Here is a 15,281-nt window from a genome sequence, read left to right on the forward strand (position 1 = left end):
CTAGCTTATCAATTTGATTCATCTGGTACATGTCTTTTGAAATAAATGTATTGTTTAGTTCCAGGTCATGCTGTTTATCAAAGTAATAATAATAATATGAGTAATTTACGTATATATCACAGTCAACAATTATCACCAGTTTATGAATATATAGATCCAACACATGGTCCTAATGTTGTAGATATATACCAATATGGTGGTAAGTACGTGTGGGGGTGTGGTGGGGTGGGGGAGTGAGTCAAGGAGCATATAAATAAAATAAATGAATTATAGACACCCAGGTCCAGAAATAATCTTGTACTGGTCATGTAACGAAAATAAAGAAAAATAATTATTTGCTAGGGTATTAAAATTATTCTCAAAATTTTTTCATTTATTTTGATTTTTCAGATTCAAATGTGTAATTAATAATTGTGTTTTTTTATGTTCCAGATATGCATCACTCGAAATCACGTCTAATAGAGCAACAACCTTCGTCTAGCTGGAAAAAACAAAAAGAAAAGCGAGATGGGAAGAAAGTGTCGCGCAGCAAAAGTGACGCAACACAAGAACAGAGACGTCATGCTGGTAGAAAAAGAACGGACACTAATAAATCAGCAGAAACAAAATCTAGTTCAAGGTCAAGTCGATCACGGGAGGCAAAAGCAGAAGTACACAATCAAAAAAAGAGCAATAAGTCGAAATCTGTTGAAGCAATTCATACTGGCTATGATAACAAAGCATTTCAGACCGATTCTGGTTTAGCTACTGATAGTATGAAACTTCAGGCATCCAAGGTGAAACCCGTTAAAAATATCACAGATGATGAAAAACAGGTCTTCACACCTTCTGATCACGAAGGTAAAGAAGATGATCCAAATGTCCGCCATTATGTTTATGAAGGGGATGTTTATGCTGTCCCTGAGAAAAACTTAAATGTGGAAGAAAGTGATAATCCCATTCTAGCCAAAATGGACAGTATGGTTCGCGATAAAAAGACAGATAGACCAGCGCAATATTTAATTGAAGATGAGGTTGATAATGCTACGGCTGCAAGCCAACCTCGAGCATACACGAGTGCTAAATCTGTGTCGGAACCTGTGTACGCAGATATTGATAACGTGACGTCTAACGACAATGTTATAGTGACAGAAGTTATACAATCTGATGAAGTAGTAAGAAACACAGAAAAACTAGAGAAACCTTCTAATACCTTACTACAACCTATACCCTCAACATCGCATAATTTATTATCAGCATCACCTAGTCTACTCTCTGACCGCTCAGAAATATCTGAAGATTTAGATGTTAAAGGTAAGAATGTTCTTTAGTTTAAGCTACGTTAATTCAAAATTGTGAGAACTGTCATAGACATTGTCAAGCACAATCCCATTGGTGTTGTTTTGTCTGGTATAGATCTGATTTTATCAATATTTTCATGAATGTTTATGATACGTATATCCGGCACAAAATTTAGGTATTAGTTCATTTTTTCAGGCACAATTAATATGATTTTTTCCAGTCCTAATAGTATCTCCCTTTTGGATTTAACAGTGCTGTATTATGCATGCCCTTTAGGCTTGACCTCTGCAAACATTGTCATGATTAGTCCCTTAAAGATTCCCATGTAGGTCTATTTATGAGGCCTCACTGAACTTTTCTTCCTCCAAAATACTCCATATTTCTTGGGGAGGGCGAACAGAAACAATTTAAAAAGTAATAGTTGTTTGCTCTTCTCAAAAAGCTTTTGTTGTAAGTTTTAAGTTTTGAACATATTTTGAATAGCTATTTACTCATTTTGACCCAGAAGCACTGAAAATTAAACTGGTTTGGCCTTATATGATAAAAATCATGACAAGTGGCTGTGTAAAATCCCCTGGGTTAAAGATTAAAATTTGTGTACATTCTTTGTTAAGTGTGAAAAAGTTTCAGATGATCTTGAGTCCTGATCTTTCAGGGTTTTTTTTTAATATTATTTATATAGACAATGAACAGTACATAAGGATATCCCTACCTACTGATATTTCACACCTTGTAGGAAAGGATTGTGTATACTTCATGATTTCACAGGTGTGAACAGCAATTATCATTCTTTACCTAGTTTCACTACATACCTACTAGTGGTGTGATTAATATACTTATATAGTATATAGAGCAGAACGGTCACTCCTACATAATGTCCAAAATTACAATTGTTACTGTTTGTAATGCTACAGATCCTTGTTTATGAGTAATCTCCAATCCAATCTCAGATTGACCTGTTTGTACTTCTTCAGATAGTTAGCTGTAACTTGAGGCTATGACTCTGTCAGAATTTTTAACATATTTAAACACAACAAAAATCTAGCTCACATCTAGTAACATTATAAAAGATAAATCATAACTAGATTAGAAAACTTTCTAGCAGCTTTAAAGAAGGATGTAGGGTAACTTTATCTGCCTCAACTTTATTCCTGTTATAGGCAATCTGATTCAAACACAGATCCTATTTCGTTTCGCTTTTTATAGTTCACAATTTCGTTTTTACTTGTCTTTACTACACTAGGATCTGGAAGAGTTGTTATATAACCTGCGTTCTGGATGATGTGAGGGCTTAGCCAATGAAATGGTCTGTTATTGCAAGTTCTTGGCGTGTGGTGCATTGAACTTTGAGTAAACCACTAGAAACGTCAACGCAGATTGATTAATCAATGTCTGACGTCATAAGGTCAAAAGCCGCTCGTATGACACCTGACATGACCTTCCACTACAACTGGTCAGATCTTAATGTAGTGTAGGCCCATCGAAAGTATAAAAAAAAAATGAAACGAAATATAGATCTGTTTTTTAATTAGATTGCTGTTATAGGTATTATATATCATGATTCACAAATATTAACTCAGCCTGTGCTAATAAATTTTAAGTCAATATTGACCTGATGTCGTGGCTTTATTAAAATTTAGCAATATTATTCCCCCCCCCCCCCCCTTATTTTTTAGTTTTTTACTCCACTTCATTTTGATTGGAGGTCTAATAAAGGCATTATTGTGCAGTTGTCCAGAACACTCTTTCCTTTAATATGTCTTTAGATGTTAATAGAGTGATCATCAGAATAAATAGAAAGAAAATAAAAACCAGATTTTAATTCAATTCAACTAAGCAATAACCCCTTCAAATAAATGTTTCAGTGTGAATATGTATTTGATCCATCTTTGTCATTCCGTTAGATTCCTCTGAGTAAAAATCAGTGTGAACGTAACCTTACTATTGAGTTTCTTAGCATAATTTGAGCCATATATAAAGCCCTAGCAAACAACAATTTTGTAAAAGTTGAACTAATCGCCAGTAAACAAATCTTCGTATTGTCAGATGACGTCATGATATTATAACTTGCCTGTCACCATTGATATCTTGATTTTGTTTTCTTAATTATGTTAAATAATCAATCTGTGTGGATTAAACTGTGAGAAATTTGTTATTTTCCAACATATGCAATTTAAATCTTTGAATAACTAATATCTTCTTGTGATTACAGTTTTTTACACACTAATCCAACTTTTTTGTGAACATAACTTTAGTATTACATATTTGAATACCTAATATTATTGAACTATGTGTATGATAAATAATATTTTCTTGTGATGAGTAATGACAAATAATCCTCCTCCTAATATTTTGTATGAAACCATCAAGCAATTGATGAGAGCTGTAATCAAAAGACGTAAACAAAATGTGAACGGTAAGCTAATGCTTAGAATGAAAGATAAGTGATGGTCTCTTATTGTACATCAAGACCCATAGAAGGTCACACCCAGTAAATTATCCCCTTTAACCCATTCACGGACATTCCATTATGTTAGTTCGTATTACCTATGATATGTTGACTTGATTTTGTTTGTTTGATTAATAAAAGGGTGAAGATGTAAGTTTTGATATGATAGTAATATGTAGATATTGGACTCGACAAATTAAAGGTACACTTAGATTCAAGACAAAAAATTATATATCTCATCTCAATAAATCCAGGGTAAAACAGTCTTACAATATCTGTCAGATACTTCTCAATTTTGGACTTTAGGACATTGTATTAACTTAATACTCCTTTTGGTGAATAAAAATGAAGACAATAAACTATCCCCACATGGCGAACAAAAACTTGAGCAAGACAGTCACATAAATCGGTTAATCAATGCAATTATTCCACTGACCACTATTTGAATATTAGAAATCAATTTTTTCAAGATTTATATTCTGATCTATAGTAGGCCTACCAAGAATCTCACTTATATTGATATCATTCGAAAAAAACTTAGTATATTTGGCTAAATCAGTGCCTGGTGATATTTGGGCAAAAATAGAGATATTTGGGAAGATGAACCAGTGACCAGTGCACCCCAAAATCAAATGGTTCATACACCCATGTCTAAACATTTCATAGTTCAAACATTTCTTATATAAAACAAGTTTAAGGGGCATTAAGTAAGATTATCCATTTTTATGTTAAATTAGCCATCACAAAATGTATTCAAATCCACTAAATATCACATCCTAACGATGGCATCAAGAGTTAAACATGGTCTGGACAAGTTGATTAATGTCTAATTAATAATTTAGATAAAATGTCAGGCCTAAAGAAAGACCTGCAATAGGCAGATTTAGCTCATGCATCATATATGTTTAAATGGTCCTAAACACTGGATAGTTCAAGCATTCTGTACCCAAAACAGAGATGATAAGTGGTCACTGATATCTTGTCATGATAAATGTTGATTTATTGAAGAGACCTTGAAAGAGACGACCATTAAAACCAATTTTAAAGGAGAAGAATTATCAAGTCAAATACTTGGAAGTGTTGAGGGGTCAGGTGGAGTGGTCAGTTATATTGTGGAGTATTTTGGCCACACCTGTAGCAATATTGACCTATGATTCAGGTGTAATTAGTGGTTCAGCCAAACGTAAACAAACTATTTTCAGTGAAGATTATAAGAGATTAGAATGAGTAAATACTTACAAGCTGACAACACGTACCTCTTATTTGATATCCAATAAACTAGATAAATACACACTAGAATTTCTCTTAATGTTATAATAAGCATCTTTGATGTAAACCGCTATTAACACAATTTCAATCTATATATTATATAGAAACAGTTACAGATCCAGTGTCTATGTTTGTTTATTTCTCTTATTGAAATAGAGAGTATGAGTAGGAACTTATGCTTCTATATGTTACGAAAGACAAATCAACACTTTCTGCAGAGATTTGGTGATACCCGAGGCCAACCCCTTGATTATATTCTCTTAAAAATGAAATGAAATGAAATGAAATGGGGTTTAACGTCCTACTGTTTTGCTCCGAACTGGGCTAATGAAGACGGGCATACGCCATACAGTGTGCTATGAGGGAAATTTTGCCCGGACAGCGGCACTACGGCCTACTCTTATATCGAATTCCAACTGTCAAGGGATCTTTTACGTGCACGCCAATGTGTACACGGGACCTCGGTTTTTCGTCTCATCCGAATGACTAGACAGCTGTCCTTGTCAGGCCCTCCGTCCTGCATCACTGACAAGGGGAAACCACGCCGGAAAATCTGATGAACTTTCTCGGCCAATGCAGGGATCGAACACCCGACCTCCAGGCTAGCGAGCCAGCGCCTTACCCACTTAGCCACCGTGATTCCCATATATACTATTCAAAAAAAGTAGGGGATATTTGATTTTTAAGTGTTATTAAAGTCACCTAATGAAACTGACGAAGAAACAAATGACAAAATGAAATGAAGTTCACATTCATCGATTTATTCCAAATGATCGTTAGACTAAGTAAGGCACAGACTGACCATTATAAGGGTAAAATGATACCCGGGGTCAAACAGCAAAGTTACCACAGCATCACAACCAAGTCAGTAACGGGTAAATCCTCCTCTGTTTGCCAAACAAGCATTGATCCGACGTGGCATACTCCTAATGAGACGTCTAAGGTCATTTTGGTCCAGATTGTCCCATTCCTGTTGCAACGCAGCAGCAAGTTCTTGGACATTGGCAGGACGTTGTTGACGTTGACGTAACCTCTGTCCAAGCATGTCCCAGACATGCTCGATGGGGGAGAGGTCGGGACTCAGTGCTGGCCAAGGTAATGTGGTGATGTTCTGTTGTTGGAGGTAACCTGTAACGATCCTGGCCCTGTGACATCTTGCGTTGTCATCCTGGAAGATGAAACGGCGGCCATGACGTCGTGCGAACGGCACAACATGGACTGCCAAGATGTTGTCCCGGTAGTACTGGCCTGTAACACGCCCTGCAACAACATGTAAAGCCGTTCTTCCAGCAACAGTGATGCCTCCCCACACCATAACAGAACCACCCCCAAATCGATCATGTCTGATGACGTTAACGTCTTGGAAGCGCTCGTTTCGACGACGCCACACCCTCCTACGTCTGTCCAAAAAATCAACAGTGAACCTTGACTCATCTGAAAACATCACATTGCTCCAGCGTCGATTATCCCAGTGTTGACGATCCCTACACCAACGACGTCTTGCCTGAATGTGATGATCTCTCAAACAAGGGATCACGCGAGGACGTCGGGCGCAAAGGTGACCCCTAAGCAGTCGATTCCGAATCGTCTGGCCACTCACTCTCACACCAGTGTCTGTTTGAAGACGAGCGCTGATCTGATTTGCTGTGATGACACGATTTCTCAAGGCCAAGGTACGGATAAATCGATCCTGGGCTTGAGTTGTCGCCCTTGGTCGACCTGAGCGTGGTCTGTCCTGTACAGATTGTGTATCACAGTATCTGGACCATAGCCTGCTTATGACAGACTGAGAAACATTCATCGTCCGCGCCACAACCGCCTGTGTTGTGCCGATCTGTAGTATGCCAAGGGCACGTAACCTTTCATTTGGGTAAGCCGACGCATATCAAAATTTGTTTTCTGGTCACTAAAACAATTAAACTGATGTTTCCACCCTGGAATTCAATGCCACAATGACTGTAACATTCAAAGTCAGAGTCGTGCAAATCTTGGGTTGGACCCCCATGATGATCCCAAGCATCACCTGCATTCCATGCGGTAGCTATTGGTGCGTTTGGGCGTCACATGTAACTGGAAATGTTTCTTCTGTTAGGTTCTATAGTGACTTTTTTCGTAGTCATTTGCATATTTTAGTATTATGCCCCCAAAATCAAATATCCCCTACTTTTTTTGAATAGTATATTCTCTTAAAGACTCAAGTACTAATATAGTCCCGAGTATACAGAAATATGAGAGAGAGACATTTTGTTATAATTAAATATGTAAAAACATCAAATGATATTTTTTATTTTAATAAAACAGGGCAAACTGTAGAAAAAAGTTAACAGTAGTGATTTCAAATTAAACAGACCTAAGTTTAATTTCAATGTTTGATTAGATGCTCCACTGATATGGATGCCTGCCTGTGGTCATCACCCCCTTTTCTGCAGGCCACTGATATCTGATAATAAATTTGTGAGAAATAGTCACTTTGCATGTGGTGTTTTTAAACACAAAGTACTATCATGTATTATGTAAGGTCCATGATGGTACTATACAATATATAAAGAATATTGAAACATTAACACAAGTCTATAACGTAAAAAGAATGGGGCTTTGCTGAGCTTTTCTTATTTACTTTATTGAGTGTTGATATTTTTTGAGAATAGGAGGTTCTCTATATCACCCAACTACAAATAAATAAATATAATTCCTGTTAAACGATATTGCCAAGCGGATATCAAACGATATATCCAAGGGATTATCGCTAGGTAGAATATGAAAGTTATCTACTGTAGAATGTGTTATGGGGTGATATAAATATGAAACTTAAGGATGTGTTTGATGAAGGTCATTTAAATCTGATTTCCTTTATTTATATTCAAGAGGTTTCATATCAGATCTGTGAGTCCTTCCTTTAAGGGTGTTGGTATTTGTCATGTTATATACATTATAATCATATGGTGCAGCATTGGGGTCTAGATTAAAATTTTACATGTACAAAGTCCTAAAGGGTTAACAATAATCATATGTGACTTGTACATGTACAGGGGCCACAGTGGCTAAATGAGTAAGAAGCTGGCTCACTAGCTTGGAGGTTGCGGTTTCGATCCTGGTGTTGGACGAGGAAGTTTAACAGGCGTGGTTTTCCCTTGTCAGTAGTGCAGAACAGAGGGCCCGACGAGGACGGCAGTCTAGTCGTTCAGATGGGATGGAAAACCGAAGTCCCTCGTACACATTGGCATGCATGTAAAAGATCCCTTGGCAGTTGGAATTCGATATAAGAGTAGGTCGTAGTGCACACTGTAGGCTATGGTGTATGTCTGTCTTCATTAGTCCAGTTGAAACAGAACAGTAGGATGTTAAACCCCATTTCATTTCATTTGTACATGTAACCGGTAGTTAAAAACGGATTTAGATTCAGGATGGTATAAGATGCAGAGATAGTAATAGAACTTACTTTTCTCACACTTGATGAATTTAATGTACAAATTTTATTCATGATAAGAATTGAGAATTTATCATTATTTATTTGAGACTGAAGGTTTCATTCATACAAGGAAATACTAGAATGTTTTTTTGTCTGGTCTTTTCAGGTAAAAATGTAACTACAGCAGCTTTTCAGTTTTTGGAGAATTATTTATCTGATGAGGAAGATCAACAAACCGAAGATCACAGTCGACCGACCTCACCTATGACAAGTACTTTACATACAGGTAATACACAACAAATATCAAAAATATGTGGATAATAGGCTCGAATTCTATTAATCAAATATAAAAAGGATCATATTTATCATAAAACATCTTTCAATTACATCTAGAATATTTGTACTATTCACTGTGAGCTGACATCCACGGGTCTACCACAAGCTGATAACAATGAATCCTTTGTAAAGCTTTAAATCAGATTAAATATGAATTTATCTCAAATGTCAATTGGGGAGGTTCATTATTTTTTCAATTTTTGGGAGAGCACAAGATCATACAATAACATTATTGTTTTGTCATGTAAAAAACTGTGTTATTGTTACTTGTTTGTTTGTCGACACTGTTTACCAGTTCCCTACTGGTGAATCGGTATCTAAATTACAGAATTACGGTGCTCCTTGATTTCAAAGAGCACAATAACTAGATATAAAAATAAATTTATTAAATTTAAAGTAATAAAGGTGGCCATTGTAATCATCATTTTGATATTAATTTAAACAAATAAAACAAAGTCGAAGTTTGATACCATCTTAGCTTTGATTCTTATTGATAGAAATGGGTTATTTTGTATGGTTTTAAAATCTATATTTGTCATTTATTTTGCAATATTGGGCCTTTAGCTATGTATTAAAATGCAGTCGTTTCATTGGCTGAAGGGAGTGTGTGTGTGTGTGTGTGGGGGTAAATGATCTAATGGGTGTGTGTTTTAAGAACAATGTCATGTAGTTATGTAGTGTGTTTTTAATTCCACACTCGTATTTGAGGAGGATTGCCTGCATAACTATGATGGTTTTCTCCGGGTACGGATACACACAAATTATTGAAATGAAATTTGTACCATAATATGTAAGTCCCAAAATTACCTATTTTGTGTTGATTGGATGTTAAACCTGCCACTTGGTCTCTCTCTCTCTCTCTCTCTCTCATTGCCAGCCTCTCTCTCTCTCTCTCTCTCTCTCTCTCTCATTGCCAGCCTGTTTTTGCTTTCAAAGTATTACCTTTTTGTACCATACAAGTCAATAGATTAGAATTATTTATAATATAAAAGCTAATATTATAAAAGGATTAAAAGGCTTTAAGAATTTCTGCACTTGAATACAACAAATGTGTCCAGACCACTGCTGTGACATGAACCATTGACAAAGATTAGTGTCACTTTAAGTAAGCACAGAGCAATTGTGTGAATAATAGTACAAGGTTATAAATCTATCAATAGGCATCAAGAAATTTGATATTCATTCATTTTAAAGATAAATTCGCATTGACACAAATCATGTTACTCTAAGGAATGCGGATATAATCAAAATCTTGAATGCTATATAATAGTTTATTGGAGGGAAAATAAATTTATAGATATTATTCATAATACCGTATATAATACAAATAGGGAAATATATGACTTTGATAATTGAAAATGTTTTTTAAAGCACAGTTTTATTTGATAGTTTTATTACATATAAGAATACTTCACACTAACTATACATGGTATATTACTCATGATTTGATATTTGATATAATCCAACTCTTTTCCTGGGCTTAGTAGATCAGTTGTCAGAACAATACCTTTGTCAGTTTTTCTGAAATTTTGTATGAATTCTCTCCCTATGGACCCTTAGACACAATATATTATACGTTGTTAGAAAGCTTAATCCTTTATATTTCTATAATATTTTAACATTTGATGTATTGAATGGTGCATCATCAAGAGTAGGCATACCATCTATTGATATTTCTAACAATGTCATTATTTTCAGTAAAGATAAGTGGAATTATGTATGATAAACCATTCCAATCAATTTGTATGGTGTGTCAGCATTCATCAGTCTTTATTAGCTTGTGGTTCCCTCTTGTCAGTGATGCAGGACGGGGGGACTGACAAGGACAGCTGTCTAGTCATTCGGATGGGATGGAAAACTGAGGTCCCGTGTACACATTGGCGTGCACGTAAAAGATCCCATGACAGTTGGAATTTGATATAAGAGTAGGCCGTAGTGCCGCTGTCCTGGCAAAATTTCCCTTAAAGCACACTGTATGGCGTATGCTCGTCTTCATTAGCCCAGTTCGGAGCAGAACAGTAGGACATTAAACCCCATTTCATTTCATTTATTAGCTCGGTTGGTGCAGAAAATTAGGACGATAAACCCCATTTCATTTCATTTCATATGAAAAACATTTTGTTTATTGCAAGGTATTACAAAATGAAAGATAAAAACAACTCGGTAAATATTAAAGTATATTGTTTATTTTATATTTCAGATCAAGGCATGTACTAAGACAGTTATCTTTTATCAAGAATCATGTCTTCACATTTCAACACCTGTGAAATTCTACCAAAAGATGATAAAAAAGGCAAAGAATATTTGTCATAAGAAGCCAAAGTCTTCCGTAATTTAAGCAATTTTAATAATGTTCAAATGATTATATTTCATTCGCATAAATATGTTAACATGATATATTTCAATCACGCAAAAAATTTGAAATGTGGATATGATTGTATTTCAATCGCATCACATGTGAATATAATAATTTATAAATTAAACGGTAGTCTATACACTGGTCTCTATTATGGCCCTATGGCTACAGTGTTAATTATAAAAATGAGTTAATTATCAGAACTTTTTAATTGTCACCAACATTTTAAAGAAAGCAAGGGACTATATTGGTTCACTCGTTTGTCACTATTTTTGGGACACAATATTTCTGCTTATAATTGATGTAGAAACTTTAGGTGAATGTCTTCACTGCGTTCGATGACCAGAATTTACTGCTTAAGTTTAGCAGGGATAAGCACTTTGATTTGTCGGTACATAATTAAGTGAGAGGGATGAAAAAGGGTTTTATTTAAACCTTGATTAAGTTCAATAACGAGCATTTCGTCAAGAATGATTAAAATAAATTGTTTTATTGTATTAAATTATCAATAGTCTTTGTTAATAAGACTTTCCTGCCTATGTTATATTGGTATGCTTTCTTGATAAATGTATTAAGACTGTATATTGTTCCCTGGTGCAATCTTATATGTCAAGTGATCAAGATTTATGCGCAAAATGTTGTTTTTTTGTAAATTCAGTTATTGCTTACGTATTGTTTGTCATATATACTGCCGTGCAAAGGAAGAAGGCAGTATCTACACTATGATTATGTTGCAGATACTGCCTTTCTCCTTTGTAGGGCAGTATAAATACACATGAATGTATATATATATAGACTCTATGTCATAATAGATAAATATATTTATGTTTATGTGTTAGATTTATATCAATGATTATTGTACATACATGAGTATGTAATATTTATATTATAGTCTACCTCATATATCTACATATAGTAAGTTACAATACTTTTGTACCCACTGTAGCCTACTTTATAAAAACAATATATCTAAGGTAGTCCACACTTTATTACTAGTGTGACGTTTCTACATAAATCCCATTTAATTATTCCAAACATATATATATCATATAACCTAAGATATTTCAAAGAACAATAAAAGAATTGCAGCATGGGAGACAACATGTTAGTCAGAATTCAAAATCATTCATTAAAGTCCCACTTCCTCTTTGTTAACTTCAGCAACACCAAAAGTTATAAATGGTCAAAATTCATTTCAAATGTTAGTTTCCTAACCTGCTGAGAAAACATTAACTGGTGAAGGGATCATGTACTCTGGGAGTATGTCATCACTGACTATAACCCCATTTACATTACAAATTTTAAGCGTACCAGGTGCGGCACTCTTCGTTTTTTGTAGTGTAAACGTGCCGCGCCTGGTACGGTGCCAATCTGGCCCACTGAAATGAGGTGGTCTCGGAACGGTACCAGGACCGGATCTCTTTAAATTTTCGTAGTGTAGACGCTAACCGGTCTGAGCACGGATTACTGCGCAAGCGCCAAATGAACCTTGACTTTTCCCCCCACAAACTTTGACAGCTCTGTCATCAGTTCTGTCAAAATGACTGCTCAAACTAAATCAACCATCATAATTGTTTTCATCTGGGTAATTTGTATAGGGACTGAAATTAACTTTTCTGTGAAGAGTTCCACATTTAGCGTGCTTGGCACGGTTCTGAGATCGGTTATTTTAGAGTAATGTAAACGGGTCAATTTCTTGAAATTTATCGCGGCTGGTACCGTGCCCAGAACGTCACGCTTATCGCGGCCAAGTGTAAACGGGGCTATGGATACAGTATTCATTGTATTGTTAAAATTACAAGAGATCCAGTGGTTTTTAAACTGGATGTGGGTCTTTAAATGTGGTGATTCAAATGGGCTGTGAGACATATATGTAATAGACCTAGTTTTCATTGGATTGAAATACTCAAGAGTCAGAGATGTAGTATTCTTGTTTTAGTTTCAGTATTTCCACCTCTACCTCTAGATGGTGTAATAAATAATTTGCTTATTTAGTAATTTATTTTATGGAATAGCTTATCCTCATACCAGACTTAGTCAAGATGTTCTATAAATTATATAAATAATTTATGGAATAGCTTATCCTCATACCAGATTTAGTCAAGATGTTCTATAAATTATATAAATAATTTATGGAATAGCTTATCCTCATACCCGATTTTGTCAAGATGTTCTATAAATTATATGGAATAGCTTATCCTCATACCAGATTTAGTCAAGATATTCTATAAATTATATAAATATTTTTACTCTATGTATTCTGTTCTTTCAGTTTAGATAATCAACTAATTAACATTTTTTATTCTACTGAATTTGTGTTGTTTACGTAAGTGGAGGATTCCGCTAGCATTTGTAGATCCTCTAAGAAACAGATTGACGCAGATGCATTGCAACTGCCATAAAACTACAGTATCTAGTAGTCTTTATCTGTTCAGTTGCTCTTTTTTTTTTATTTCTTTAGACTATATTAATTAACCCACTGTAGAATCAAATTATTCAAATTTACTTGAGTTTTATATCGATATTGAAACCACTTTTATTGTTCATATTGAGATTTTTTATTGACATATAAATTTTGTTTTGAAATATGTGTTGTTTGATTTGAAGAATATAAAATCGAGTTAATAAATATAGACATGGAGACAGCTTGTCTACAAGGGCTGCTCAGTCTTGAAACAGTTTTGTATCAGATAGTCTATCCAATTGTACTTCATTTTTTTGTACTGATATTAGATATTATTGAATATTTAAATATTGATACAATTTGTTAGTAATATCCCAATTTATTTAAAATTAGATAACAATTTTGTTTATTATTTTATTAGTAACATTTATATCAAGACATTGTTTGTATGCCAAATGGTTATAACTCCAAATCACCCCCAACATTCATCACAATATGTAGCCCAGTATACCAATACAGACAATATGATTAGTCAAAATAGTTGTGATCTGAACACTGACTTCAAATATGTCAATTGTTAATGTTGTAACCCATAAAAGGAAAGGGCATCTACATCTGATTTTAATCAGCTTTATAATTTTCATACCTATATTTGAGAAGCATTCCATATTTATTCCATTAACCAAATGATTATCATTTATTAATCTCTTCCATTGTTGTTGTATAAGTTAAAGATATTTTTGTATATAATATAATATATATTTTGTATGTGAGCATTGATAATCAAAGATGTTATATGGAACTTACCACTAAGTGATTTATATTATCATATATAAATATATTATTAGTTGAAGAAATAAAAATAAAAAAATATGTAAGCTATAAGTATTTATTTTGATATCCCTGTTTCCATTTCCTTATTTAATTACATTCCCAGAAATGGAATACAGAGTTGGAGTATGCATAATGCAACAGTGGTATGAGGTAGCCTACATCAATATATAGCTACGGTACTTCGTATCTGGTGTCTGGTAATATTTGGACGAATGTAGGCCTATGTCTGCTAAAATGCAAATAGTCCCATACAATGTTAGTCTATGCTGGCACCCCAACTTGGCCAGCCTTGAATAATGGTTGAGTTATTTAAGTCGAGGCTCATTTATTTTTTTATTACTGTACCCTCACAAAGAAGAAAGCTATAGCCTAGCCTAACCAGGCATGAAATAGTAAAATCCTCACAGTAGAACCCCCCCTTTTTTTTTATAAAAGCCCATCAAATTAGTGATGGTAGCACCTGTAAAATTATGGTACTCAAAATTAGATGGAAACCAATCTTTTTTAGAACTTATAGAACTTTTAGCAATGCAGGCAGACTACCATTAAATTTCACCATTTAATGCTCAATTCTCTCTCTCTCTCCCTTTACACCCGTTTTGCATGGCCGCTCAATTCTCTTTTTCTCCCTTTACACCCCTTTAGCATGGCCATTTTTGTTGATTTTTTGGTCTAGATTGAAAGAAGAGGGTTTGAATTAAAATTTTCTGACAGGTTTTGTTAAATGAATTAAAAGCGGAAAGAATAACATAGTAAGCGGTTGGTTACGTTGATATGTAACATGACCATTTGTTGCTCTGATTGTAGTGAAAAGTGTTCAGCCCAACGAAAACTTGGGGAAAAGATGGAGCCGGGCAAAAAGACCAGAATTCGCATTCATTAAAGGGTGGTCTGTTTCCTCTATTACATTTGATATTTACCTCCCCTGTTTTTTTGTTTTTTT

General features: G+C 34.6%; 1 protein-coding gene across 2 annotated transcripts in view; it reads left to right on the top strand.

Annotated features, from left to right (window-relative positions):
* Positions 1-14,389, top strand: part of LOC126811132 (uncharacterized) — a 45,055-nt gene extending 30,666 nt beyond the window's left edge. For both annotated transcript variants that reach the window (XM_050536613.2, XM_056098482.1), the window contains exons 4-7: positions 59-199; positions 433-1,293; positions 8,575-8,694; positions 10,945-14,389. In XM_050536613.2, coding sequence (XP_050392570.1) covers positions 59-199; positions 433-1,293; positions 8,575-8,694; positions 10,945-10,961 — 1,139 coding nt within the window. In that variant the 3' untranslated portion in view covers positions 10,962-14,389. The remainder of the gene's footprint in view (positions 1-58; positions 200-432; positions 1,294-8,574; positions 8,695-10,944) is intronic.
* Positions 14,390-15,281: the final 892 nt, after the last annotated feature.

This window comes from Patella vulgata, chromosome 2 (assembly GCF_932274485.2).
Source record: "Patella vulgata chromosome 2, xgPatVulg1.2, whole genome shotgun sequence".
NCBI classification, from domain to species: Eukaryota; Metazoa; Mollusca; class Gastropoda; family Patellidae; genus Patella; species Patella vulgata.